General features: G+C 39.5%; 1 protein-coding gene across 1 annotated transcript in view; it reads right to left on the bottom strand.

The window, feature by feature from the left end:
• The window catches only part of LOC122802429 (b(0,+)-type amino acid transporter 1-like), a 251,378-nt gene that overhangs the window by 131,985 nt on the left and 93,227 nt on the right, over nucleotides 1-26,166 (bottom strand). Inside the window, exons 3-4 of the mRNA XM_044072078.1 lie at nucleotides 20,525-20,654; nucleotides 15,769-15,893 (exon numbers count right to left, since the gene is read on the bottom strand). Of these exons, the coding sequence (XP_043928013.1) occupies nucleotides 15,769-15,893; nucleotides 20,525-20,654 (255 nt within the window). The remainder of the gene's footprint in view (nucleotides 1-15,768; nucleotides 15,894-20,524; nucleotides 20,655-26,166) is intronic.

Here is a 26,166-nt window from a genome sequence, read left to right as displayed (position 1 = left end):
TGCTCTGTACCTCTAATATTTTAATATAGTATCTCCAAGGTTGCACAGCTTTACAGAAGAAAACATCTAGTTACAGTTTAACTTTTCCCAGGCATGCCTAAAAGTCAGTGTATCCACATAAGCACACTCTTCATTAAACCAGTGCTTGATAAAACCTCTCATTGAAAGTAGAGTTGGTAGAATAGTATAATTTCATAGAATCTTGACAAAATTAGACATGGTAGAATATTAGAAAGCCTGTGGCACAGCTCCACAAATGCCATATTTACAAAAAGTATTGAAGACAGACAGCACCTCTCCAATAATGTGACACTTGCACATGACTTTTAACCTCACATTGTGCTGCAGTGCAATGTATGACCTGCTTACCATGCCATCAACACACAAAGCAGTTACTTCTGCATTTCTGAATTTAAACATTAAATATGGTTAAGAGAAAGGATGTCCACAGACAAAAAGCTAAATTAAAATAAGAAACTACACTTAAAGATTTTTATACACTGCTAAATACAATTTGAGCAGTTTTCTGAATAAGCAGTATAATTTCCCATTATTACTTAAAACAACATAAAATGAAGGGAACATTTGTGGCACATAAGTGTTTATATGTAAAATGTACTACATTTATAAAACTCAGTGGGACACAGAAGACAAGAAAGTGCTAGAGAATGGCAGTAGAAAAAGTACAGTTGTGTAAGTAAAATCTTACCATTAACAGTATATGTTTTAATGGTCCATGCTGCAGTAGCATTTAGCAAAATTGTGTTCCGCCCCTAACTTTTCTATATGCCTATACAAGGCATTGTTCACATCCTTTTTCCTTATACTGTATAGGTGATCATAAATTCTCTTTTTAAAAGCTCTCTCAGTCTTACCTATATAGTATCCAGGGCATATTTTACATTTTGCCATATATATTACAAAATTAGTGTTGCAATTACCTGTTTTAAACTTAATTTTAGTCTTAGGTTCATAGGTTCATACTAGGCTATCTGCCCTAGGGCATTTATAAGCCTAGCCAGAGTGTGTTTGGCTTTTGCCACCCATTTTAAATTAATTTTGCTATGCCTTTTTTTGAGGTTAGTATACTGTGCCTCTGTCTAACAGTGACACAGAAGTGATAGCCGGGGTAAACCTACGATCGCCCATCCACTCATCAAGATTCCTCTTGAAGAGAGTCAATGTGGGACTCTGCCTAACCTGGACTGGGATTTTATTCCAGAGTGAAGGGAGCCTCTGGGTTATGAATCTGTCCCTCCAGCATGTTCTATTTATTTCAGTGCTGAGGTTCAAGTCTCTCGAGCGCGTAGCTCGATGGGATTTGGATTTTCTGAGGTGCAGCATGTCCATTAATTCCGGGTTGGACATGGCTTTATACGTCAGGCACAGATCACCTCTGAGCAGGCGGTATGCCACTGAGTAGAGCTGGAGTTTCTTTAACCGGGCAGCATATGGCATCTGTTTGAGCCCTTTGATCCTCTTGGTGAGGTACTTTTGGGGTCTTTCCAGTTGCTGCAGGTGTCTGGTAAGGTACATCCCAAAAGGGGCATTGTACTCAATTATGGGCCTGATGACAGATGAGTAAAGAGGCACGATGACCTCCCCTGATCTAGATGTGAATCCCTTCATGATTAGGTGGGCTATATAAAATGTTTTTCTAACCACTTTGGCCACGTGGTTGTCAAATGAGAGATTGCTATCAACTTGAGTCCCCAGGTCCCTAATGACTTCTTCTGTACTTAATGGATTACCACCTATGTGGTAATTTGTGGGCACTTTGTTTTTGCCAAAGGGGATGACTATACACGTTTTGGCGTTTAGCTTGAGGCCATGGCTCTGGCACCAGCTGTCTGTTTCTATGAGGCCCTTTTGGAGGATGCTTGTGTCGGCTGGAGAGTTGATTATGGCGCCCAGTTTGCAGTCATCTGCGAACTTGGTCAGCCACAGTCCTTCCATGTTGGCCTGTACCTTCGAGAAATATATACCGAACAAGAGAGGTCCCAGGACTGAGCCTTGTGGAATGCCACTTGTAACTGGTTTGGAGTCTGACATGGCTCCAGCAATTCTAACCATGTGGGTTCTGTCCTTGAGCCAGTTTGCAACCCATCTAGTGACATGTGGGTTTATATTTAAGCTGGTGAGCTTATCTATAATGCCCGAGTGGGGTATTGTATTGAAGGCTTTTGCGAGGTCCAGGTAGGCTGTGTGGACCACCTTCCCCTCGTCAATGGCCTTGGTGACTGTTTCAAAGAAATCGACCAGGTTTAAGAGGCAGGATCTGCCCTTAACAAAGCCAAACTGGGTAGGATCCAGTGTCTGTAGGTCCCCAATATCTTTATTTATGAGGTCCATAATGATCCTTTCCATAGCTTTGCAGACCAAGCTAGTCAAGCTTATGGGGCAATAGTTTCCAGGATCCGTTGAGGCACCACCTTTGTGGAGAGGGACCGCTGTTGCTGTACGCCACTCTTTGGGTACATATCCTGTAGTAAGGCTAAGATTGAACAGTAGTTTTATGTTTGGGTTTAGCTCTTCTTGGAGTTCATGTAGGACGCAGCCCGGGACACCATCTGGTCCCATTGATGCTGTGTTTTTGCTTTGGAGAGGGGCTCTTACCTGAGCATCTGAGATGTCAGGGGGGCAGCACTCTGTTGGGATAGATATTTGCCCTTTTGGTGGGGAGGGGGGAAGAAGTTTGCACTGAACCTGTCAGCTAGGATGTTGGCAATGTCTGTGGGCTCGGTGTATTTTTTGTCATTTTGGACTAATTCTGAGCATATCTGGGAATTCCCACCCAGGTTCCTAACATAACTAAAGAAAGCCTTGTGATTATCCTTAGTGTCCTGTGCAATTTTTCTCTTGAAACTGGCCTTAGACGATTTTACGAGTGCCCATAGTTTTTTGCTAATACTGATCAGAGATGCCTTCCCTTTTTGGGATTTTGCTCTATCATGTAGTAGCTTCCTCCTTCTATTGTATAGTTTGTTTATGGCTGGGGTCCACCAGACAGGACATCTGCCTTTGGAGGATTGGGTCTTGGTTTTATTTGGGATTGCATGATCCATGCATTCCTGAAGGTGTTCATAGAATGCGTTTATAAAGGATTCTGCGGTCTGGGCCTATTTTCCACAGGCCCGGGGGCTTTGAAGGATTTCGCCTCAGTTTTGAGGCATGTGAAATTTGCTTTAGAGAAGTTTTTCACTGTGGTTTTCTGGGCAGGGGTGGGGTCGGGATGTGAATATCCAGTGAGATTAGTTTATGGTCTGATCTTACCAGTGAGGGATACACTTCTGGTCTGGAGCATAGTGTCCCCATGTTGGTGATGATCAGGTCCAGTATGTTTTCCCCTCTTGTGGGAGTGGTAACAAGTTGTTCCATAGCATTTGAGTTTATAAATTCTAGGAACCTTTGGGCTAGGGTGTTGGAGCTAGAGTAATGCTCCCAGTCTATGTTTGGGTAGTTGAAGTCGCCGAATATAATGGTGTTTGGAGAGACCTTCATATTTTCCAATATTCTCAGGAAGGCCGAGTGGGGTTCCTGTGTTTGGGAGGGTGGTCTGTAGCAGGCTATAAACTGGAAGGCAGTTTTACCCACTGTTAGTTGCACATGGATAGTCTCTGATGCTTCGTGCTGTGCCACCAACCTGGAGGTGTGGGCATCTTTGACGAATATTGATACTCCCCCTCCTTTTGTGGTTTGGTCCAAGTTTTGGGGCCGAAAAGCATGGTATGAGGTATAACCTGGTAGTGCTGGGGTGGTCTCGGGAGCCTTGAACCAGGTTTCTGTTACTGCACAGATATCGATGTTCCCCATGCTAAGGAGAGTTTCGAGTGCATGCATCTTGAGGTTTAGACTTCTGGCGTTGAGTAGCATTACTCTTAGTTTCTTATCCTTGTGATACCTATGGAGGTGGGTTTGTCTTTTGAGCCTTGCCTAAAAGAGGCACTATGGGGGTAGCAAGAGCCTTTGCCAATATCTGAAAGCCCAGGGGTGACAGGTGCAAGCCATCCCTAGCGAAGCATCGTGGCTTGTCGAGCATGTCATCCCAGGCTGACAGGCACTGGATCCCCTTTGAATGACACCAACACTTAAGCCAATTGTTGAAATTGATCATCTTGTCTTCATATTGTGGCATCATTCTTGATGAGGGTAAGATGCTACTCAAGGTCAGGGTCATACCGGCCTGGGCTACATGCTCAGAGAGCTCCTCTATGTCTCTTTTCATGTAGTCCACGGAGGTACGTCTCAGGTCATTCACACCAGCATGGACAATAACTGAGTCATATATGTACTTGCCTTGGAGTGACCTGAGTGCTTGTGTTATGTGGCGGATCCTAGCGCCCGACAGGCAGCTCACCGTGACCTTCTCCTTGTTCAGCCTGGTGAGCGGGACGTCAGTGTGCCTGACGATAGAGTCACCTATTACAAGTGTATCAGGTGTGTTGTTTAGCCTTAAGGGCTGTGACTGTTCGGCACACTGGCTTTGTGAGATGTGTTGCACGTGTTTTGTTTTGGGGTAGCAGTTGCTTGGGTGTCTGCCTTGGAGGTCTCTACTGCTTAGCCAGATCTTTGAGCCTCCGAGTATGTTGTGTGTTTATGTGTTTGGTTTGTTGTCGTGGTAGGTCTATGTGAGACTGGAATTGTAGTGAGTGTGGTTTCCTTCTCCTCCTGACTGGTTACGCCAGTACTGAGCTGAGAGAGCTTAGCCTCCAGTTTGGCTATATGGTTGCATCTCTCACATGTGTTGGAATTTGTTGGGGGGAGGAGATGGTTGTCTGTGTATATTTCCAAGTACAATCTCTTTTTCTTCCATTATAACTCCACCTTGGTTGCAATTTCCACACTTTGTGGTTGCCTTTTTGGAGAGATCTGTGTTACTATGTGTAATATTCTCCCCTTTCTCTAACAACCTCTTTTTTGGCGCCAAAAAAGTTATTTAAACACTGTAGCACCTGAATACCTTAGTTCGGAGGAAGCCTACATTATGTAGGTGAAAGCGCTTAACTCTTTGTCAAACTTTGAGGTTTTATTTTGGAAGTACAGTTACTGATGCATTGGTCTGGAATCATTTTTAAACTTTTTTCATCTTAGCGAGTTGTTTTGCAATAAATATTGTTCATCTGGAGCCTGCACTGCGTTTCCTCTGTATTTTTCGTTGTTTTACAGAGTAGTAGGACTCAATGGAATTTTTTTATTCAGTAATTAATGAACTTACCAAATGCTTATATTCTGAGACTAAGGTACATTTTAATTTATTAGCACTACAGAAATATTTGGAATTTAATTTAATACCATGGAGTTTTGGAGGTTTTAAACCCCATTCAGCTCTGTTTGACATTCGTAATGCTGATAAATTGAGAATTTTGAAGTGTTGGGCTGCTGCAGCTCATTGTGCATTGGAGTGGGTTCATATCCTTATAGAACATGATACCATCAAACATAAATCCATTAATGATAAAATCTGTGAACTGCATTCTCAACTAAAAGTGGAAACTGGATCGACTGTTTTTCTTATACGTTGCATGAACTTCAAACTAATATTAAGGACTTTAAAGATGAATTGGTAGCTCATAACAAAAAGAACCCTCAAACGCATAACCATGATTATGCTTCTAATACTGCATTTCTGTGGTGGACAAGTTGATCAGTCACAGACATCAAGCGGTGAAGATGAACGGTTGGGGTCAGCTTGTAGGTGTGCCTTCTGCAGGGGCTTCTACTTCCATTTCTTCAAACTGTTGGAGTTGTGCTCACATTGTTCCTGTGGTGACAAGTACACCTGTGATGAATAACTTTAAAGACAATTATGAGTCTTCTAATTTTACCAGAAAGAAGGCTTATTGGAACAGTAATGGCCCTCAGAATGACATTACAAGTAGTGACAACAGGAATTTTCATCATACAGGTCACAAAAGGGGTTATGAGCAATAAAACAGAGAGCTGACCATGTACCACAAAATAAGAAATATCAAAGGTAAAACTGTTTCATTTTCTGTTCAGTTGGAGTCCTATGTTAAGCATCCATAAATCTCAGTAGATTGCCATTCTGTGTTTGAGGAGACTGAATCAAATTAATAACTGGTCAATATTTCTGGTATTTCTCTCTCATAATGAGTTGTCTGTAATGAATTTGGGACTTAAATTTGTGCCTACTGTGCTTCTGCAGTTGTACAAATATAGAATAAATTGTTTTAAACTTTGTATGAAACTTCATTTGTTACATTATTTTTCTTCTGATGATACAAATAATGTTTGTACTGATAAGAACTCTTCATCTGATTTAGTTGTGATTCTAATGAATCATTGTATTGTTGTGATGATAGTTTTAGTTGGAATGCATACTAATTCTTTGATTCTAGTATTCTTCCAAGTTTTATAGGTTCATAGGTTGGTACTAGGCTATCGTCCCTAGGGCCTATACAAGCCTAGCCATAACAATTCCCTGGCTATTTCTTCCCACACTATTTACTTCCCTGGACCCCTGTCTAGCAGGATGACTGACATGATCCCCGGGGTGAATTTCCTTTCTCCCATCCAATCGTCAAGGTTTCTTTTGAAGACGGCCAAAAAGGCACTCTGCTTGACATGTATGGACAGACTATTCCAGAGTCTGGGGAGTCTCTGGGTCAGGAACCTATCCCTCCAGCATGTTTTGTTTATTGTGATGGAGAGGTTTAGATCCCTGGAGCATGTGGCTCTGAGGGATTGGGATTTCTTTAAGTGTAGCATGTCCAACAGCTCTGGGTTTGACATGGCCTTGTATATTAAGCAGAGATCGCCTCTGAGTAGATGATATGTGACAGAGTATAGCTGGAGGTGTTTAAAGCAGTCAGCGTAGGGCATTTACTTTAGGCCTGTGATTCTTTTAGTGAGGTATTTCTATGGCTTTTCCAGTTGTTGCAGATGTCTTGAGCGGTACATAGTAAATGGGGCATTGTATTCTAAAATGGGTCTAATGAGGGATGAGTACAGTGGGACAATGACCTCCTTTTTTCTGGATGAAAAGCCCTTAGTGATGAGGTGTGCCACATAGAAGGATTGACTGTTGTGGTAATGTGGTTATCAAAGGTGAGACCACTGTCCACCTTTGTCCCTAAGTCTCTTATCATACTTTCGGTGTTTATTGTACTGCCACCTATGTGGCAATTCACAGGTACATGTTTTTTCCCAAAGGGGATAACTATACATTTCTTGGCATTGAGCTTAAGCCCATGGCTCTGGCACCAAGCATCTGTTTCTGTAAGACCCTTTTGTAGAGTATCCACATCATATGGTGATTCAGTAATGGCTCCCAGTTTGCAGTCATCTGTGAACTTTGTTAGCCATAGTCCCTTAGTGTTGGCCTGTACTTCAGAGAAGTAGATGCCAAACAAGAGCGGTCCCAGGACTGAACCCTGAGGTACTCCACTTGCCACGTGTCTGGAGCTGGATATAGAGTCGGCTACTTTTACAGTGTGGGTTCTGTCAGAAAGCCAGTTGGAAACCCATCGAGTGACGTAGGGATTAATGCCCAGCTTAGTAAGTCTATCTATAATTCCTGAGTGGGGATGGTGTCAAAGGCCTTGGCAAGGTCCAGATAGGCTGTGTGGACCACCTTACCCTCGTCCACGGCTCTGGAGACTGATTTAAAGAAGTCAATCAGGTTCAGGAGACAAGACTGGCCCTTCATGAACCCAAACTGGGTGGGGTCCAGTGTTTGAAGGTTGCCAATCTCTTTGTTTATAAGTTCCATGATAATACATTCCATGGCCTTGCAGATCAGGCTCATCAGACTGATGGGGCAGTAGTTCCCGGGATCCAAGGTGGATCCCCCCTTGTGGAGTGGGATAACTGTTCTAGATTCTATTAAAAACTCTACTAGTGCTGGTTTTTCATTTAGGACCTCCCTATTTCTTGCTCTTTGCCTATACTCTGATATCAATCCTTGATAGGGAAGACAATCTCTAACCTGCAGTCCAGATAAATTATTGGCCTGTTACCATTCTATTACATTTCGCTCTCTAGTTATTTGCTCCCAATACCGTGGTTCCTTTGACAGTTTTCTCCAATAAATTCTAGCCTCCTCTTGCTATTGTCTATATCCCTAATTGCAGTCATCCCTATCTACAGAATCTCCTTTCTCCATTCCCTTGTTGGTTTAGTTCTTAGAATACTTTCTGCTGCTTTATGGATATAATATTTTGTATGATTACTGTCATTCTCCTTAAAGGCCTGCATCCAAAATCCCAGTCTCTCCTTGTTTCTTGAGCTTCCCTCATTTCAACATCATCCCATTCCACTTTGAATTATAGTTTTCTGCTTGTGCTATGTACAGGAGCCTGTGTAGCTCTAAAATACCCCTTCAAATTAGGTAATCCCAATCCGCCCTGTTCTACTGGAAGAATCATCTTATCCCACTTAACTCTTGCTGTCTTCCCCTTCCAGATAAATCCTTTGGCTCTTTATTAATTGCTATCCACAACTTCTCCTCTGGTTGATAAAAATATGCTTGACCTGTGTATAAGACTACAGAGGCTAAAAACATTTTTACTTCTTATAATTTATTATCCTTTATATCTTATTATCTATATCTGTATAACAAAGCTTCCATTTTCTCAGTTTTTGTATTATCTTTTGTTTATTCTCTTCCTGCATATCCTTAGCTGCCACATCAGAATTCTTTTTAATCCATACTCTTAAATACTTCATTTTATCATGTCCCCACAAATATGAATTTTTCTGAACCAATTAGTGTGTGGGTACATAATTTACCGCTATTGCCTTTGTTTTAGCTTCATTAATTCTGTATCCCGAAATGCTTTGAAACTGTCTCAAAATGAATTGTTTTTAACTGTTAATGTTATTTAAGTGAGGAATTGTTTGTGAATTGTATCCTCTTTTGAAGGCTTTGAGCTGAGCCACTAGAGAAATAAATACTTTCTGTGTGGATTATGTTGTTTTATTTAATTTTATTTTATTTTTGTTTGTTGTATTTTATAATGCTAAGAAAATAATAAATTTCCACACCCTGGCAAAAAAACATACAAAAAACAAAGGGGATGGATGGAGGGAGGGAGGCAGCAGCTACTGCTGCAAAGATCATTTGGGCATCTACTGTTAGGGTAGGTTTGCTTACACAGTTGTACTATGTTCTTCATTTGATCATTGCTGCAGTAGCCAAAGCTATATGGGTAGCTTACCATAGGTTCATAGGTTCATAGAATTGACTATGCTAACGACCACAAGGGCCTTTTTAAGCCTAGCCATGCATCTCAAATCTCTGATGAGTTCAGATACCATTGATAAGTGTAAGTATGGGCCTGGGAGATGAACCATTTATAGGTTACTTGTTTGCATCAGAGACATAGGTGCCAAACCATGGATGAATTTCCGGTTTCACGTCCAATTGTCCAAGCTGCATTTGAATTGGATTAGGAAGGAACTCTGCTTCACATGGATGGGGAGCCTGTTCCATAGACAGGGTAGTCTCTGGGATACATACTTATCTCTCCAGCAGGTCCTATTTATATCACAGGCAAGGTTTAAGTTTAATTAGTAATTCTGGTACTGTTTGTTTTGTAGATATGCAGTAGGTCCATCAGAGTGGGCTCTGACAATGCCCTGTATGCTAGGCATAGATCTTCATTCAAAAGCCTGTAAGAGACAGAATACAGGGATAGGGCCTTGAGGCGGTCTGCATAGGACATATTACTTATGCCCTGTATTCTTTTTAGGGAGGAACCTCTGTGGACGTTCCAGTTGTTGGATATGCCTGGTTAGGTACATACCAAAGGGGGCATTGTACTCAGTGATAGGTCTGATGAATGCTGAATACAGTGGAACAATGACTTCCTTGGACTTAGATGCCATACTTGTGTTTATAAGTTGTGCAACATAGAATGATTTCCTCACCACTGTAGACATGTGATGATCAATGGCTAGATTACTATCTATGTGTGCCCCTAAGTCTCTGACTGTTGGGTCAACTCTAAGGGGTGTGTTATCAATATGATAGTTACCAGGGATGGATGACTTCCCAAAGGATACTATTATGCATTTCTTGGCATTTAGTTTTAGTCCATGACTCTGACACCAGTTGTTTGTCTGTGTCAGTGTGAGATTTAATGACAGCTCCTAATTTGCAATCATCTGCAAATTTAGTCAGCCAGAGACCACTGACACTGGCCTTGACTTCTGAGAAGTAAATGCCAAAAAAGAGTGGTCCAAGGACCGATCCCTGAGGGACTCCACTTGTGACTGGCCTCTTTGTAGAGGTGGACTCCCCAATTCTAACTTTCTGGGTCCTGTCTGTGAGTCAGTTGGCTATCCACTGGGTGACATACGGGTTTGTGCCTAACCTCTTGAGTTTGTCAACAATGCCCGAGTGGGGTATTGTGTCAAATGCCTTGGCCAGGTCAAGGTAAGCAGTGTGAACAATTTTGCCCTCATCCATTGCTTTGGTGACCGTCTCAAAGAAGTCCACCAGGTTCAGTAGGCATGATCTGCTCTTTATGTAACCAAACTGGGTTTGGTCCAGTGTCTGGAGGTTTACTATATCTCTATTTATCATCTCCATCATAATTCTTTCCATGCACATATAAGACTAGTGAGACTTATGGGTCTGTAGTTTCCAGGGTCTGTACATGGCCCACCTTTGTGAGAGGGATGACTGCTGCCTTTCTCCATTCATGAGGCATAAACCTGTTTGGAGGCTACAGTTAAACAGTAATTCCAGAGGCCATGATAGATCATGTTTCATGTTATTTAAAGCTTAGATAGCCTGGATAGAGTAAGGCTGAGGATCCAGAAGCCCTGGAAAATGGTCACAGTAAAGCTTGTCTTAGACTTGGAAAAGGAATCTAGTTTATAGTGCTTTGTAAAAGTATGCAAAAGGACCAGATTGCTGCTTCTAGAATTCTTCTATAAAAGCCACAGAAAAAAAACAGTACCCGTGCCTGAGCTAGTTTTGTTATGGTGGGACTAACAAAAAACTAATAACATGAGACACACATTTGGAAATAGTCTATTTCAACACTGATTATCCTTTTTTACCTTCACAAGAAATAAGCAATTGATTAGAACTCTAGAAAGATTTTGTTTTGTTAAGATAGTACTCAAGTTGCCTGTGGATATCCAAGGTATGACATAACCTTTCACCTTTTTCTTCTTGAAAGAAGGCAGAGAGATGGACAGCTTGACTTAAAGTATACTTGGATACCTCTTTAGGCATAAAAAAGGATTAGTTCTCAAAGAAACACAATTTTATGTGAAAAATGAGATTAGGATGACCCACCATAAGAGCTTGCAACTCAGACCTTCTTCTTATTCACAGCAATCAATCTTAAGTCAGCCTGATAAACACAAAATTAAGATCCCAATGAGGAGCCATCTGTTTTCTATGAGGCTTTTTTACAACACCCTTTCAAAAACATTTTTATATGAGAATACATTGAAAGAGGAAGATCCATAGGGAGACATGCTGAAATGGCCGACAAATGAACATTGACTGAAGAGTAAGATAGACCATAGGATATTAACTCACACAAATAATGTAAAACCAGAGAAACACTAGAAAACCATTTTCATTTGTTAATACATGATTCTCTACTTGCATGCTTTCTTGCTTCTGTTAATATCTGGTGAGCATCCTTATGCCTAAAAGGTATTAAGATCCTATCATCCAGGCAGCCAGCTGCAGTCGTTTGAGGCAGGGATGTATCAAAGACCCCTGATCTTGTGTGAATAAATCCATTCTCTGAGGCAGCTTGTGCTAAATGTCCCTGGCCAATTCCAAACGAAGAGAGAACCACTGCTGCCTGGGCCAGAAGGGAGTCACCACAATGATCTTTGGGGAATCACCCTGAATCTTCAGAGTTACCCTGAATATTACTGGAAATGTGCAAAAGCATGCAGGAACATTCTTGTCCAAGGAAAAGAAAGGGCACCTGTCTTTCAGGCCTTCTTGCATGGAGTTCTGTTGCAGAATTATTCCAATTCATTGTTTAAAGCAGAGACAAATATCTATTTGAGGTGCTCCCACAGATGGATGAATTATTGGAAGACACTCTGATTTAGTTTCCATTCATGAGGGTCTGTTATGTTCCTGTTCAGCTTGTCTGCTATGCAATTTTGCTTTGTTGGAATGTAACAAACATGCCCGCAGAGTGAGAACATGCAGAAAAGCTATATCCCAGGCTACACTGGCTAGTCTGCACAAAGGGTAAGTTCTGGTTCCCCATTGATTGTTTATGTACCACATCACTACAGAGTTGTCTGTAAACATTTGTAGAGGTCCCAGGAACCACAAATTATTTAGACAGTAGAGTACATTTCTGAGATCTAATATCTATTTTATGTAAATGTTTTTTGGTTTGTTGTTTTTTTCTCCAAATACCCTGTACTTTTATTGCCATAGTTACTGCTCCACAAGCAAAGTCTGAGGTGTCTGTTGTGACTGGCTGTGCAGGAGCAGGAGGGGAGAATGGGAGACCTGGATTCTAAGACACTGGGTGTCTCCTCCATAATAATCTCCCTTTTCTTAAATCTTAGGAATGGAATTTCAAAGGTCAAAGGATGTTGGTGCTGGGACCTTTGAGATTTCATGTACCATTGCAACTTTCTCATGTGGAGTCTTGCAAGAGGTATCATGAATATCACTGACGCCATGAGACCCAGAATTCTGTGAAATTCCCTTGCTAAGATGAAAGTCTGATTGGATACCTCAGGAATAAAAATAAATTCAGAATTTTTTTTTCCCTGGGGAGAAAAAGATCTTTGAACTGAGGTGTTCAGCAGACACCCCAGAAAACAATCCTGTGGAAAGGAGTCAGAAAAAACTTCCAAATGTTCTCTTAGAATCCCAATCTGTATAGATGATCCCTTACCTAAGTTTGGGATTTCTGACCCTTTGAAAAAGTCTCTGCAAAGATAAGCAAGTAGACACTTTGTTAACATCCCTGGAGTTGTAGATTGCCAAAAGGGAAAACCTGATAATGTGATACAGGCACATGAAACTTTAAGAAACACCTGAAATCTGGATCTATAGGAATAAAATGATATGCATCTTTTAAACCTAAGGTAATTAGGAAGCTCATATGGGGACTATGAGGTAAGTTGCATTTTGAACTTGGGCAGTATATCACAAACTGTTCAGAAAGAAAAGTTCCAGAAATTGTGTCCAAGAGGCTTCATTCTTTGGCACCTCAAACAACCTTGAATAAAGTCCTTCACCTAACTGGGAAGGAAGGAAGGACAGCTTATATCACCTCCCGAGAAAGCATATGTTGGATGCAAGGAATGAAAAAAAGAGTTTGATCTGACAGAAGAGGATGAATCCCCTGAAAAGATGGGAGCAACTCCCACTGCCATCTATAACCTCGATGGATTACTCTCAGAACCCATCTGCCTGAAACAATCTGTTTCCAAAGAGAGAAACAGAGGATCAGACTTTATGGAGGAATTAAACAACTTCCATGGTTGTGGGGGTTCTATCATATAGTCATTCAGAGTTATTAAACGACCTTTGTTGTGGGGGTTGATTCCTACTTTCTTTTTGAAACTTCCCTGACCCTGCTTTTTAAATGTCTGCTTGCCAGTAGATTGCTGGGACTGTTTATTTTCCTTTTTATTGAAACTGGATGAGGGACCATAGAATACCTTGGTATACTTGGAGAAGGAGGGTTGAAAACTTCAGCTTCCCCCTCACATCACACTTTTTAAGGATCTCTACAGTAGAAGGTCCAAAAGCTAGTGCTCTGTCCACAGACAAATTCAAAACTTTATTTCTGACATCCTCTGGGAGGTTTTGTGAATGCAACCAGGCAACAGTTCCTGTGGCAGCAGCACTAAAACTAGCATCAGCAGAGTCACATGCACATTTTAAGCAACGCGTAGTGACTTGAGAAACAGTAACAGACAAATTACACAAACAGATTTTTTCTCACAAGAGACAACCAATGACAAAACATTCCTCCTAGACTCACAAGTGGCCAGAATAAACTTCAACACCTGACTATGACATCTGAGAATTCTAAAAACAAGAGTTGCAAAAGAATACACTTTTACTTCCTAAACTTATCAAAAGTCTTCCCTTCCTTCTCAGAAGGAAAAGGATTAGTATTAGCAACATACTTAGCAACAGGTGAGTTTACTAAAGCTATAGCTTCTGTATCAGGTCTGGGATTAGAGTATAAATGCTTAAAAGACTGAAGAACCTTATATAATCTGTCTGCATTTTAAAGGCAATAGGTTGAGCTTTAGGAAAACTGTAGGCTGTGATAAAAACATCCTCCAAAGAAGAAATAAATGGAGGAATAGGTGTAGGTTCAGGACATTCCATTTATAACAAATCATAATATTTTCTGTGGAAGTGAGAAGCATCAGTGTTTTTCCACTGAAAAAATGGATTCACTCTGGAATCACTCTCAGAGAAAGAGAATCCTTCACAGGGACTATCCAAAGTCGGTCTCTCTTCAGAATCTGAATCAGAAATCTATGGAGATTCTGTATCATGTGCTCTTTCTCACTCCTTGAAGTTCAAAGTCTTGAATCTCTTCAGGAAAAGAAGAATCCTTTTTTTTAAATGAACCAGCCATATAAAAAGGATTAACAGCCCGCATTAAACTATGAGCTGAGTACAATAAATTACTCCTGTCTAGTGCCATTGTGACAGCAGAAGCCATATGTTTAGTCATTTATTCCTTTTCAATAGGAATTCCTGAAGAAACACAGCCAGAATTTCCAGCAATCACCTCCACAGAGATAGGCACAGCTTTCTGGCTAAGCACAAAGGTATTCTCTACACCTTTTCCCATGACCAACAAGACTGGATCGCCAATGCCAAACAAGGGCAAATCAATAGCCAAGTTTCTAACCCTTGGTCCATGGTGGCTGCATGGACTACACCAGACCCAAGGAAAAAAGATGAGTGCTCCAAGGAACAAACTTTGGTCACAGCAAAGTTAATCTGTGGCTAAGGCAAATTATTAACCTGCTGTGGTGGCAAAGGCTTAACAATGCTTTTCTTTTTGTGGCTGGAAGAAGGTACAACCAAAGAATGATCAGTTAACCAAAAAAATGCCTGATTCCCAGGGAAGCTAAGCAGCAATGGTAGACAAAACAGGTAAGTTGTAAAAAAGTAACTTTTCCCAAAAAAAAAAAAAAAGCAGTAAACATACTTTAAGTAATTACCCCAGTTCCAACAAATAAAATAACACCAGTTTCACCACATAAAATGTATGTCTTAACATATTTTCAAAACAAAAGTGAGAAAGCAACACTCCTATTTAAAAGTGAACAAAAATCACAAAAAGTAAAGTGGATGTTTTGCCCCCAAAGGGAACCTACCTGCCCAGTAAGCACTGGCTGATCATTGATCTTTGAAGAAGCCCACACAGGAGTGTTGTCTTCAGCGTCAGGATAGCTCTAAATGGCATGGGGTCCAAATCTAACTTTTAGTCAGCTTAGCTTAAACTGAGTAACAGTTTAGGCACCTGGAATGTGTCCTAAAGCTTTAGAAGCTGGCCAGCCATTATGTCCGTGGAAGGACAAAACCCATATAGCGTAGGCTACTACAGCAGTGATCAAATGAACAAAATCTATATATCCATACTGCCTCTTTGCAACAACAACAAAAAAAAAACAGCTTGAATGTCATTGCTTGATACTGATAAATTGTAGGTGGTTGTGGGTAAGTTATATTTTGTGCATTCTATCCATAGTAATCAGTGTTATATCAGTTTATTACATTATAACAATCTAAATACAAAATTAATTGCTTTAGTTTCATACCTGACATAGTTCACAATGGTATGGAAGTCTCCTGCTGCAATCATTATCAAAGCTATAAGTGCTGTAAATATAAGTGCAGGGGATGGTGTAAGACGTCGCACCTGAATCATGGACATGATCTCAAACTGAAAATAAAATAAATCAAAATTAAAATATTTGCAAAATCAATAATAAGAGAATCAAGCTGACCATAAATATGTTCAATTGCTCAGTCTATACTTAGAAGGCAGTGCTTTGTTATGCTCCAGTTTTTTTATTTCCCATATAGATCTTTATGCAGAAAGGTGGCTATTTACTTGTAAACATCACATCCATGCTCACCAAGGAAAACTCTCTTAAAAAGATACAAATATAAAACCTGTCACTCTTTTAGCCTAGAAGAATTATTTGCATTCAAATGGATTCAGATTGATAACATGTTCTGCATAATGTAACTTGGTTTGATTTTTTTTGTTCTTTTTTCATCCTCACACACACATGCACACACAAACACTTGCATGTATGCACTCACACATGCACACACACAAATACAAATGTTGAAAAGCCACAGCATTATAAATTTCAACCATATTAAAAATTCAATAAAATGTTCAACCCTATAAAAAATTAATACAGAAAAGAAAAAACTTAAAACTCCATGATCCCTGCATCCACCCATCCATCCATGCCCAGTGAGCTAACACTCTGTATCCTAGTACCAAGCAAAAATACAAAAGTAACCCCAGCAGAGCGCAGTAAATAAGAGCACTTTTAAAATTACCTAGAAGCCACTTTAAATTCTTAATAACTGTACTATTGTTCTATTTGTACTCACTGAGGATGCCAGTTAAATATAATGCCCCCAGGATATGAATATATACTACAAGGAAAGGATTTTGGTTCATCAATCATTATTTCATTGCAGCTTGAATGTTTAATTATGTTGGATTCATTACCTGATTAGTCAAATCCAGACTTTGTTACTAGATGAGAAAGAATAAATTGGGGAAAGGAAATTTGTTAAGCCAATGATTTGTGATCTTGCAGTAAGTATATTTAGAAATGTAGGCATGGGGGGCTGCAGGTGGGGCTTGACCCCATAATAAATAATTTGTTGAATTTTTGTGTTTTTAAATGGGTGGGTTGTACATATCAGATTACCATTAAGATTAATTGTACCACGTAAGGGGACAAAAGCAGAAGCAATTGCAGTATTTGTTGAAGAAAAACATCAGTCTTTTTGATTGCAGTATAACATTTTTATTAAGGACTCGTATTTTATTCAAAGTATTTAAAATGACCAGATGGGTTACAAGGATTTATTGGTTATCCCTGAGGTTTCAGAAATAGTCTCAAATTACCTCTACACTAATTCTTCTATTTCATTGCAATGTATTAGATTAATAATGGAAATATTAGATATTATAATCTTATAATTTTGTAACATTTAATAATCAATTGTATAGATAAAAAACAGAGGTGGCAATGGGGACAGTGATTATTCCCAATTATACCAATTGTACATGACAATGTATGAAGCGGGAAATATTTTTCCCACCAACTATATAACATATATTTTTTAAACATTTTAGTGATGATTTTAATCTAGGTGGGAACAGCAAAAGAGCTACATGAATCCTTTTGTTATTTAAATGGCATTAAACAGCATATACAATTGATAATGACATTTCATGCAACCCAAATACCCTTCTTAGATATTTTGTTGATCAAAAGGAGAGTAGGTTTAGTACTATGATATCTACGAAAATAGTTAGTAGTGATAGCTATTTGTGATTTACAAGTAGACATCCACCGTAATTGAAAAGAAATGTTGTAAAAGGTCAGATGATTAGGGTCAATAGTTTGACCAAAAATGATCAAGTTTTTCATTTTGGAGTCACATCTCTTAAGGCAGAATTGTATATGTAGAGGTTACACCAAGCAAGTTACAGATGGGAAGTTCTCAGAAGTGTTACATGGTAGAAAGAGTGAATATAAACCTTGTATACAGCAAGATGTCATTTATACCACTGAAAATATGTCTCAAGAGTGTTATGAAAAGGTTTAACCATGAAGTAAATTCTCTGGTTGTGAGTAATATAAAAAGATTATACATAACAACTGGTAAATTTAAAGAGGTTTCCCACAATTGCCCATGTACCTAGGGAAAGAATATAATTTATTTTTCAAAAAAGAAAGAATCTGAAGGATTTGTTGAAAACAAGATGTATTTCTGATGCCTCTAATGGTAAAATGTTATTTTGCAGTAGTTGAAGTTACTGTAGTTTTTTATTAATAGGCTGCTCTAATGTTTATATGGGTACTTTTAAAGATGGATTCCTGGAATTTTCACATGTAGCTCTGAGAATGTGATGTATGCTGTTATTTGAATTGAAAAGGTTTCTACATTAGTCATACATCTAGAAAGTTATCTAAACATATTTATGAATGTTTATATGAGATCAGATCTAAGGATACAATATACACATTATTTAAGCACACCATTGAATGTAAGGATGCTAAGTTCAAATGTTTTGTTTTAGAAAAGATCATCCCTCTATGTGGTAATGATGTGGTAGATGAAATATTGGAATGAACAGAATACTGGGGGGCAGGTAAAGGTGGCTGATAATACAAAAAAATTAAAAGTTTATTTAAAGAGAAGAGGTGGTAGTGGTACATTAAATTGATGGAATGATATGATTGGTTACTTATGTTTTGAACAGAGTTTATATGGGTTAATTCCCCTTTTTTCACAGTCTGATGAAATCTCTAACTTTTGAGATGAGAATGCTTACCTTGTGGATTTTATTGTGTGGATTTTATACTTCAGAATAAACAGAGTTATTCCTAACATCTGGACTTTCAACTCCTACACTGTCAAATTCTTTAGAATAGTCAATAAAACAGAATTAAAATATTTTTTAGAACTTCTTTGGTTTCGGTGTTATCTTGAAGAAGTTAGCAATTTGATGTCTGGTGCCTCTGTCCTTGCTAAAATCCGCTTGCACATCTGTCTGTTTTTTATGTATATATTGCTAGAGTCTATGCTATAGTATCTGCATTACCTTGCTAACATGGGAAACAAATATCTATAGTTTGATAATGTGAACACTCTTTAACATTGCCTTTTTTGAGAGGATTAGAATATAAATTGACTTTTTCAAATCCAGTGGATATTCCTGTGTTTTTCATACTTTATGACAAATTCCAAACATTTTTCAACATACCTTTTTTTTGCAGAATTTTATACAATTTGGATAGAATTCCATTACTTCCTGCAGTCTTGTCATTTGTAATATTCATGTGTAAGGTCTTTTAGTCTGCTGCAAGACAATGTTTCCTATGACCAGTGGCTTACCTTGGCAGAATTCTATTAGTCTACGTTAAGCTTCATTTTATACTCTAAGTTCACACTTACTCACTATTGCAGCTGTACTTTGACTACCAGATGTAGCATTCTAGTGTCCTATAATGATTTCAATATCTCTCTTGTTATTTCTGGAAGGTGCTGCAGACATTCATAAAATCAGTCATCTTCCTCTTCTTCTGCATCTGTACATGGAGCATAAACTGTTATCACTTAATGCTGAATGTCTTACTTTCTAGTCTTTTTGAAATCATTCTATCATTTTTGGGCTGTAAATGATCAGTCATTTCTGCACCCTTTTTTGTTACCTATGAGGACTACTCAATTTCTTCTGCAACATTGAAGAAGTTAATTTCATTAAAGTGGGCAAAAGCACTAACAATCAACTGGTGTTTGGAATTGTATTACTTGGTTTGCATCAGCCTAGCTCTGTTTTATTTCATCTCATCTTTAACCACAGCAAGTTTACCATGGTTCATACCTCTAATGTTCCAAATTCAAATGGCTTATAGTTCTTTGTGGTACTGAACTTTTCTTTCATCTTCCAACACCTCAACTGATCGAAGTCCTTTCAGCTTTAAGCTATTAGTGTCATAACCTCTAACATTATTAGCACTTGTCCTTTGCTCTTCCCCAGTAGCATTCTGGACACTTCAGAACTGATGCCTTCATCATATGGTAGTGTTTCTGGCCTGTCTTTAGTTGTTTTTGTCAATTTGGCACAAAATACTGGAATTGATTGCCATAACATTCTCCGGTTGACCGGATGCAACAGAGTTTCTCCAGCTTATGTCAACATTCAAATACAGTGCAATTGGTATATGTCTACATTAGATATATGTTCTCTACATATCAGTATACCACACGAAGGAAGTCTACAGGCATTGAGACACTGATTACATGAAAATGATTTGCATATATTTGACTTTAATGGCTTCTTGCTACAGTTAACAGATACAGTGTTAACAAAAATATATTTTCTTTAAAAGGAATGTTATATGCAGCTTCAAGGTAGTGCTATGCCCCATTAAATGCAAACTAAATTTATTTATGGGAGATTTTGAAGTACAGTATATGCACAGTAAGTATAAACTGTTGTTAAATAGTAATAATATATGATGAATTTTAGATGACTGCTGAAAGATTTGGAAAGATGATCAATGGACAGTAATACACATACAGCATTTCCTAAACTCCTTAACTTCTGTACCCTTACAAAATACTAATGCATAAAATAGCATAGCATAGCATGTAGGAACTAATGCATTCCAATTGTTACTAACATTGTTATAATACAGTAAGGCATATTTTCGATAGTACAAAAGAAATCAGATCATGTAATGTTCATTTCTGGCTTACCTTACATTACAGTAATTTTTGTACAGATGGCAATCATTATGTCCTTACCATGTGACCTTCCCTAGCTGCTACATAACACACACGACCACCAGTGAAGAAAGTGCCATTGACTGAACCAAATGTAGACAATGCAACTGACAGTGGAATCAGCCACATCCAGTTAGCTAGAACTTTGTTTCTGGAAGGAAAAAAATAAATACATTAATAAAGATGTTTGTTAGGTAGAAATAATACATATTTAGAATCCACTGTAATTTTTATAATTTTGTCATTTTTGTAATAATTCAACCTCTGAAGTCTTTGAATTATCATTGCATCATACTTAAAACTGAAAACCAGATCAACAAGCACTCATTCAGACTTAAGCATTCAGTTTGACAGCAGTGCCAAAGTTTCATAGGCTCATAGGTGTGTACTAGGCAAATGACTGCTGGGAACTTTTTAAGCCTAGCCATGCATCCCAAATCTCATACAAGTTCTGTTTACCTTGATAAGTGTAAGCATGGGCTTAGGAGATGAACCATTTACAAGTAGGAGCCTGGGGATGAACCATTTACAAGTAGGAGCCTGGGGATGAACCATTTACAAGTAGGAGCCTGGGGATGAACCATTTACAAGTAGGAGCCTGGGGATGAACCATTTACAAGTAGGAGCCTGGGGATGAACCATTTACAAGTAGGAGCCTGGGGATGAACCATTTACAAGTAGGAGCCTGGGGGATGAACCATTTAAAGGCTGCCCGTGTCCATTACAAACATAGGTGCTAAACCAGGGATGAATTTCCGTTCCCCATCCAATTGTTTAGGTTACACTTGAATTGGGTTAGAGAGAAACCCTGCTTCACATGGATGGGGAGCATGTTCCAGAGAAGGGGTAGTCTCTGGAATACATACCTGTCTCTCCAGCAGTCCTATTTTATATCACAGGCAACTTTTAAGTCTTAAGAATGGGTAATTCTGGTGCTTCTTGTTTTGCGGATATGCAGGAGGTCCATCGAGGTGAGGTCCAACAATGTCTTTTATGCCAAGCATAGATCTCCCCTCAACAGCCTGTAGGAGACAAAAATACAGGGATAAGGCTATGAGAAGGTCTGCATAGGACATGTTACTTACACCCTTCATTCTTTTAGTGAAGAACGTCTGTAGACATTCCAATTGTTGGGTGTGCCTGGTTAGGTATATACCAAAGGGCACACTTAACTCAGTGGCAGGTCTGATTTATGCAAAATACAGTGGAACAATGATCTCCCTGGAGCTAGATGCCATACCTTTGTTTATAAGTTGCACAACATAGAATGGTTTCCTTACTACTGTACACATGTGAGGTCAAAGACTAAATTACTGTCTATGTGTGTCCCCAAGTCTCTGGCTACTCGGTATACTCTTTGGGGTGTGCTATTAATACAGCTACCAAGGGTGGATGACTTCCCAAAGGATGCTATTATGCATTTAGTCCATGGCTCTGACACATGTTATTTGTTTGTCTCATCCCTTCCAGGAGAACATTAGTGTTAAGTGTCAGTGGGGAAATCTATGACTGCTCCTAATTTGTAATCATCTCCAAATATGGTCAGCCAGAGACCCTTCATGTTGGCCTTGACATCAGAGAAGTAGACACCAAAATGGAGAGGCCCCAGGACTGAACCCTGAGAGATTCTGCTTTTGACTGGCTGTTCTGTAGAGATGGACTCCCCATTTACTGGGTCCTGTCTGTAATCCAGCTAGCTATCCACTGGGTAACATAAGATCCTTATATAACATCCTTATATTCCAATCACTAAACTTAAGTAAGTACTTCTATAACTCACCTCTCTTTCTTTACCCCCTTGTCAATCTCCACTTCCTCCATTATATCTACTTGCATTTTTTTCTCCTCAGTTTCTCTACTACCCCTCACCCTCAGTCCCTCTCCCACTACTGTGACCTACATCTGCTATTTTCTTTTCTCAGCTCATCCATCATAGGTTCATAGGTTCATAGGTAGGTACTAGGCTTTTGGCCCTAGGGCCTATACAAGCCTAGCCAAAAAGGTACCCTGGCTTTTGCCACCCAAGAAAATTATTTTCCTGTGCCCCTGTCAAGCAGAACCACAGAAGTGATCCCTGGGGTGAATTTCCTATTACCCATCCAATCATCAAGATTTTTCTTGAAGAGTGCTAATGAGGAGCTCTGTTTGACATAGATAGGTAGTCTGTTCCAGAGTATGGGAAGTCTCCGGGACAGGAATCTTTTCCTCCAGCATGTTCTGTTTATGGTGGTGACAAGGTTTAGGTCCCTAGAGCGTGTAGCTCAGAGGGATTGGGATTTCTTTAAGTGGAGCATGTCCAATAGTTCTGGGTTTGACATAGCTTTGTATGTTAGGCAGAGCGATATGCGACGGAGTAAAGCTGGAGTTTTTTTAGTTGGTCTGCGTAATGCAGTAATCCTCTTTGTGAGGCATTTCTGCGGCCTTTCCAGTTGTTGCAGATTTCTTGTGAGGTACATACCAAAAGGGACGTTGTACTCTATAATGGGTCTAATGAGTGATGAGTAGAGGGGAACAATGACCTCTTTTTTTTTCAGGATGAGAAACCTTTTGTGATGAGGTGTGCCATGTAGAAGGATTTCCTGACCACTGTGGTGATGTTATTATCAAAGGACAGACTACTGTCCACCTGTGTACCTAAGTCTCTTATCACACTTTCGGTGTTAAGCAGACTACTGCCTATGTGGTAGTTCATGGGTACAGAGTTTTTACCAAAGGGGATGACAATGCACTTTTTGGCATTGAGCTTGAGACCATGGCTTTGACACCAGGCATCTGTCTCAGTGAGGCCCTTTTGTAAGATGTCCACATCGTTAGGAGTTTCGATTATGGCTCCTAGTTTGCAGTCATCTGTGAATTTAGTTAGCCAAAGACCTTCTGTGTTAGCCTGTACTTCAGAGAAGTAGATACCAAACATTAGAAGACCCAGGACTGAACCCTGCGGTACTCCACTTGTCACTGGTCTGAAGTCTGATTTGGAGTCTGTTACTTTTACAGTGTGGGTTCTGTCAGAAAGCCAGTTGGCAACCCATCTTGTGACATAGGGATTTATACCTAGTTTAGTGAGTTTATCTATAATTCCAGAGTGGTATCAAATACTGTAAGTTATACCTGCAAAATTTCACTTAGTATAGAAACACTAACATTAGGAGCTTTTCTCCCCAGGCATCCGCTGAAAAAGGACCTGCGTCCAGTCGGAATGTCCCGGTAAACAAATGTAAATAAATAAAAATAAATAAAATTATCCATTTCTGTATAATATTAAACATTCTTTTCTGCATAATTGTCTGTATCCAAACCAAATCATGTGTATGTTACTTGGAATAATCTCTAGCACTATCCATTGCATATTTTTTACTTAAGTTATAATTCTTCTTGTATCTGTACACTATTTCTTGCTGAATAAAAGTTATTATTTTTGTATTGTATTGTTCTATGCTGTTTTATCTGTGGATCTTTTCTCCCCAGGCCTCTGCTGAAAATGAGCAGTTAGCCCAGTCAGACTATCCTGGTAAATAAATGTTAGATATTTATTTATTTAACATTTGTATACCAGGAAAGTCCAACTTGGAATGAGACAATTTTCAGCCTAGGCCCAGGGAGAAATACTGCAGATACATATCATTGTAATTTGGGAGGAAGCCGGAGCATCCGGAGAAAACTCACACAAATGCAGGGAGGACATGCAGACTCCTGGCAGAAGGCACCTCATCTGAGAATCAAACTAGAGAACCTCTTGCTGTAAGGCAACAATGTTAACCGCTGCACTGCTGTGCTGCTCAGAATAAATAATATAAAATAAATAAAAACACAAGGGTTTATATCTAACTTCTAGAGTCTGGCAACAATACCTGTGTGGGGTATTTTGACAAATGCCTTGGCCAGGTCAGGGTAGACCATTTGAACTGTTTTGCCCTTGTCCATTGCTTTGGTGACCTTCTCAAAGAAGTCCATCAAATTGGGTAGGCATGATCTGCCCTTGAGGAAAGCAAACTGGATTTGGTCTAGTGTCTGGAGGTTTCCTATGTTATTATTGATAATGTCAATGATAATTCTTTCCATGCCTTTTCATATGAGACTAGTGAGATGTACAGGTCTGTAGATGGCCTGCCTTTATTGCAGAGGGATGGCTGTTGCTGTTCTCCATTCATGAGGCACAAAGCCTGTTTGAGGGCTATGGTTAAACAGTGATTTTGAGGGGCCTGATGGATCATGTTTCATGTTATTTTGAAGGCAGCCTGGAATGTTGTCTGGCTCCATCGATGCAGTGGTCTTCATCATAGAGAGAACACTGAGGATCTGTTCCACAGTGATAGCAGGGGAGTTATATTTGATGGTATTTCCTGAGGGTAAGACATGGATAAACTCAGAGATGAATTTGTCTGCTAGTAGGCTTGCTATATCTTCTGACCTGTCATAGGTGGCTCCATTAACAATGAGCTCTGCACACAATTATCTATTGCCTTTGAGGTTGTGGACAAATCTAAAGAATGCCTTGTGGTTGTCCTTGGCTTGGGAGGCCAAATTTACTTAAAATTTGTCCTTAGTAGACTTTATTTGGCCTCTGAATTGTTTGTTTAGTTTGATGATAGAACTTTTATCCTGCTGGGTGCTACACTTCTTTTTTTGCCATGGTTTTCTTCCTTCTGTTATACAGCGTACTGGTGTTGTGATTCTACCAGGGTGGCTTGTTTTTAAAGTTAGTTCTGTACTTATTCCTAGGAGGTACAGCTGCCTCTATGCAGCTATTAATGCTTGCATAGGATTTCTGAGAACAGTTCCATGTAGGTAGCAGTGTTCTTAGGGTTTGTGGGAGCTTGAAATGTTGCCAAGTTATTACTTAATAGTAGGAAGTTAGCTTGAGAGTAGCTCCTGAATATTCCAGGGATAGCTGGGGTTCCAGGTTTCATTTTTACTTCAAAGGACACCCTTTTACGGTATGACCTTACAACAGAGGATTTTACACTGGGGGTGTGCAGTGCTGTCCTATACTAGTGAGGACCAAATCTATTATGTTTGCACCTGTGGTTGGCATATTGACAATCTGGTCCATTGAGTTTGTTTTTACAAAATCCAGGAATCTATGTGCCTGTAAGTTTGGTGTCATATATGATTCCCAGTTAACAGTGGAGTAATTCAAGTCACCCATGAATATGGTATTAAGCTGGATGGTAAGTGTTTCCTGGGTCATAGAGGGGACCTATACCATGCAAAGAAGTGGCATGCGATTTTGCCTATAGTGACTTGTAAATGGAGAAATTCGAGCACATCATCCTATCTGACAGCCTTTTGTATATTTATTTTTGGTTTAAATCAAGACACGTTCACTGTCAGTCGTTACCTATGTAGTAGTTGGTCTAAATGTGTTGAAAATATTACAGAATTGCACTGCATGGGTGCTCTCCATGGCTTTAAACCATGTTTCAGTGACTGCACAGACGTCAGTGTTCTCTACGGTACTTTAGCTAGTATTCAAAAGCCTAGAGGCGAGAGGTGCAGACCATCTCTGGCAAAGCAGCATGGTCTGTTAACCATCTCCTTCCGTGCTGACAAATATTGCACCACCTTTGAATGACACCAGAAACTAAGCCAGCTATTAAAGTCAGTCATCGTCTGTTCGTATTATGGCATCATCCTTGAAGAAGGTAGAATGCTGCTCAATGCTA

The sequence above is a fragment of the Protopterus annectens genome, chromosome 1.part0 (genome assembly GCF_019279795.1).
Source record: "Protopterus annectens isolate FY-2018-M chromosome 1.part0, PAN1.0, whole genome shotgun sequence".
Lineage (NCBI taxonomy): Eukaryota > Metazoa > Chordata > Ceratodontiformes > Protopteridae > Protopterus > Protopterus annectens.
The sequence above is the reverse complement of the archived record's forward strand: the minus strand, read 5'-3'. Positions and strand labels throughout refer to the sequence as shown.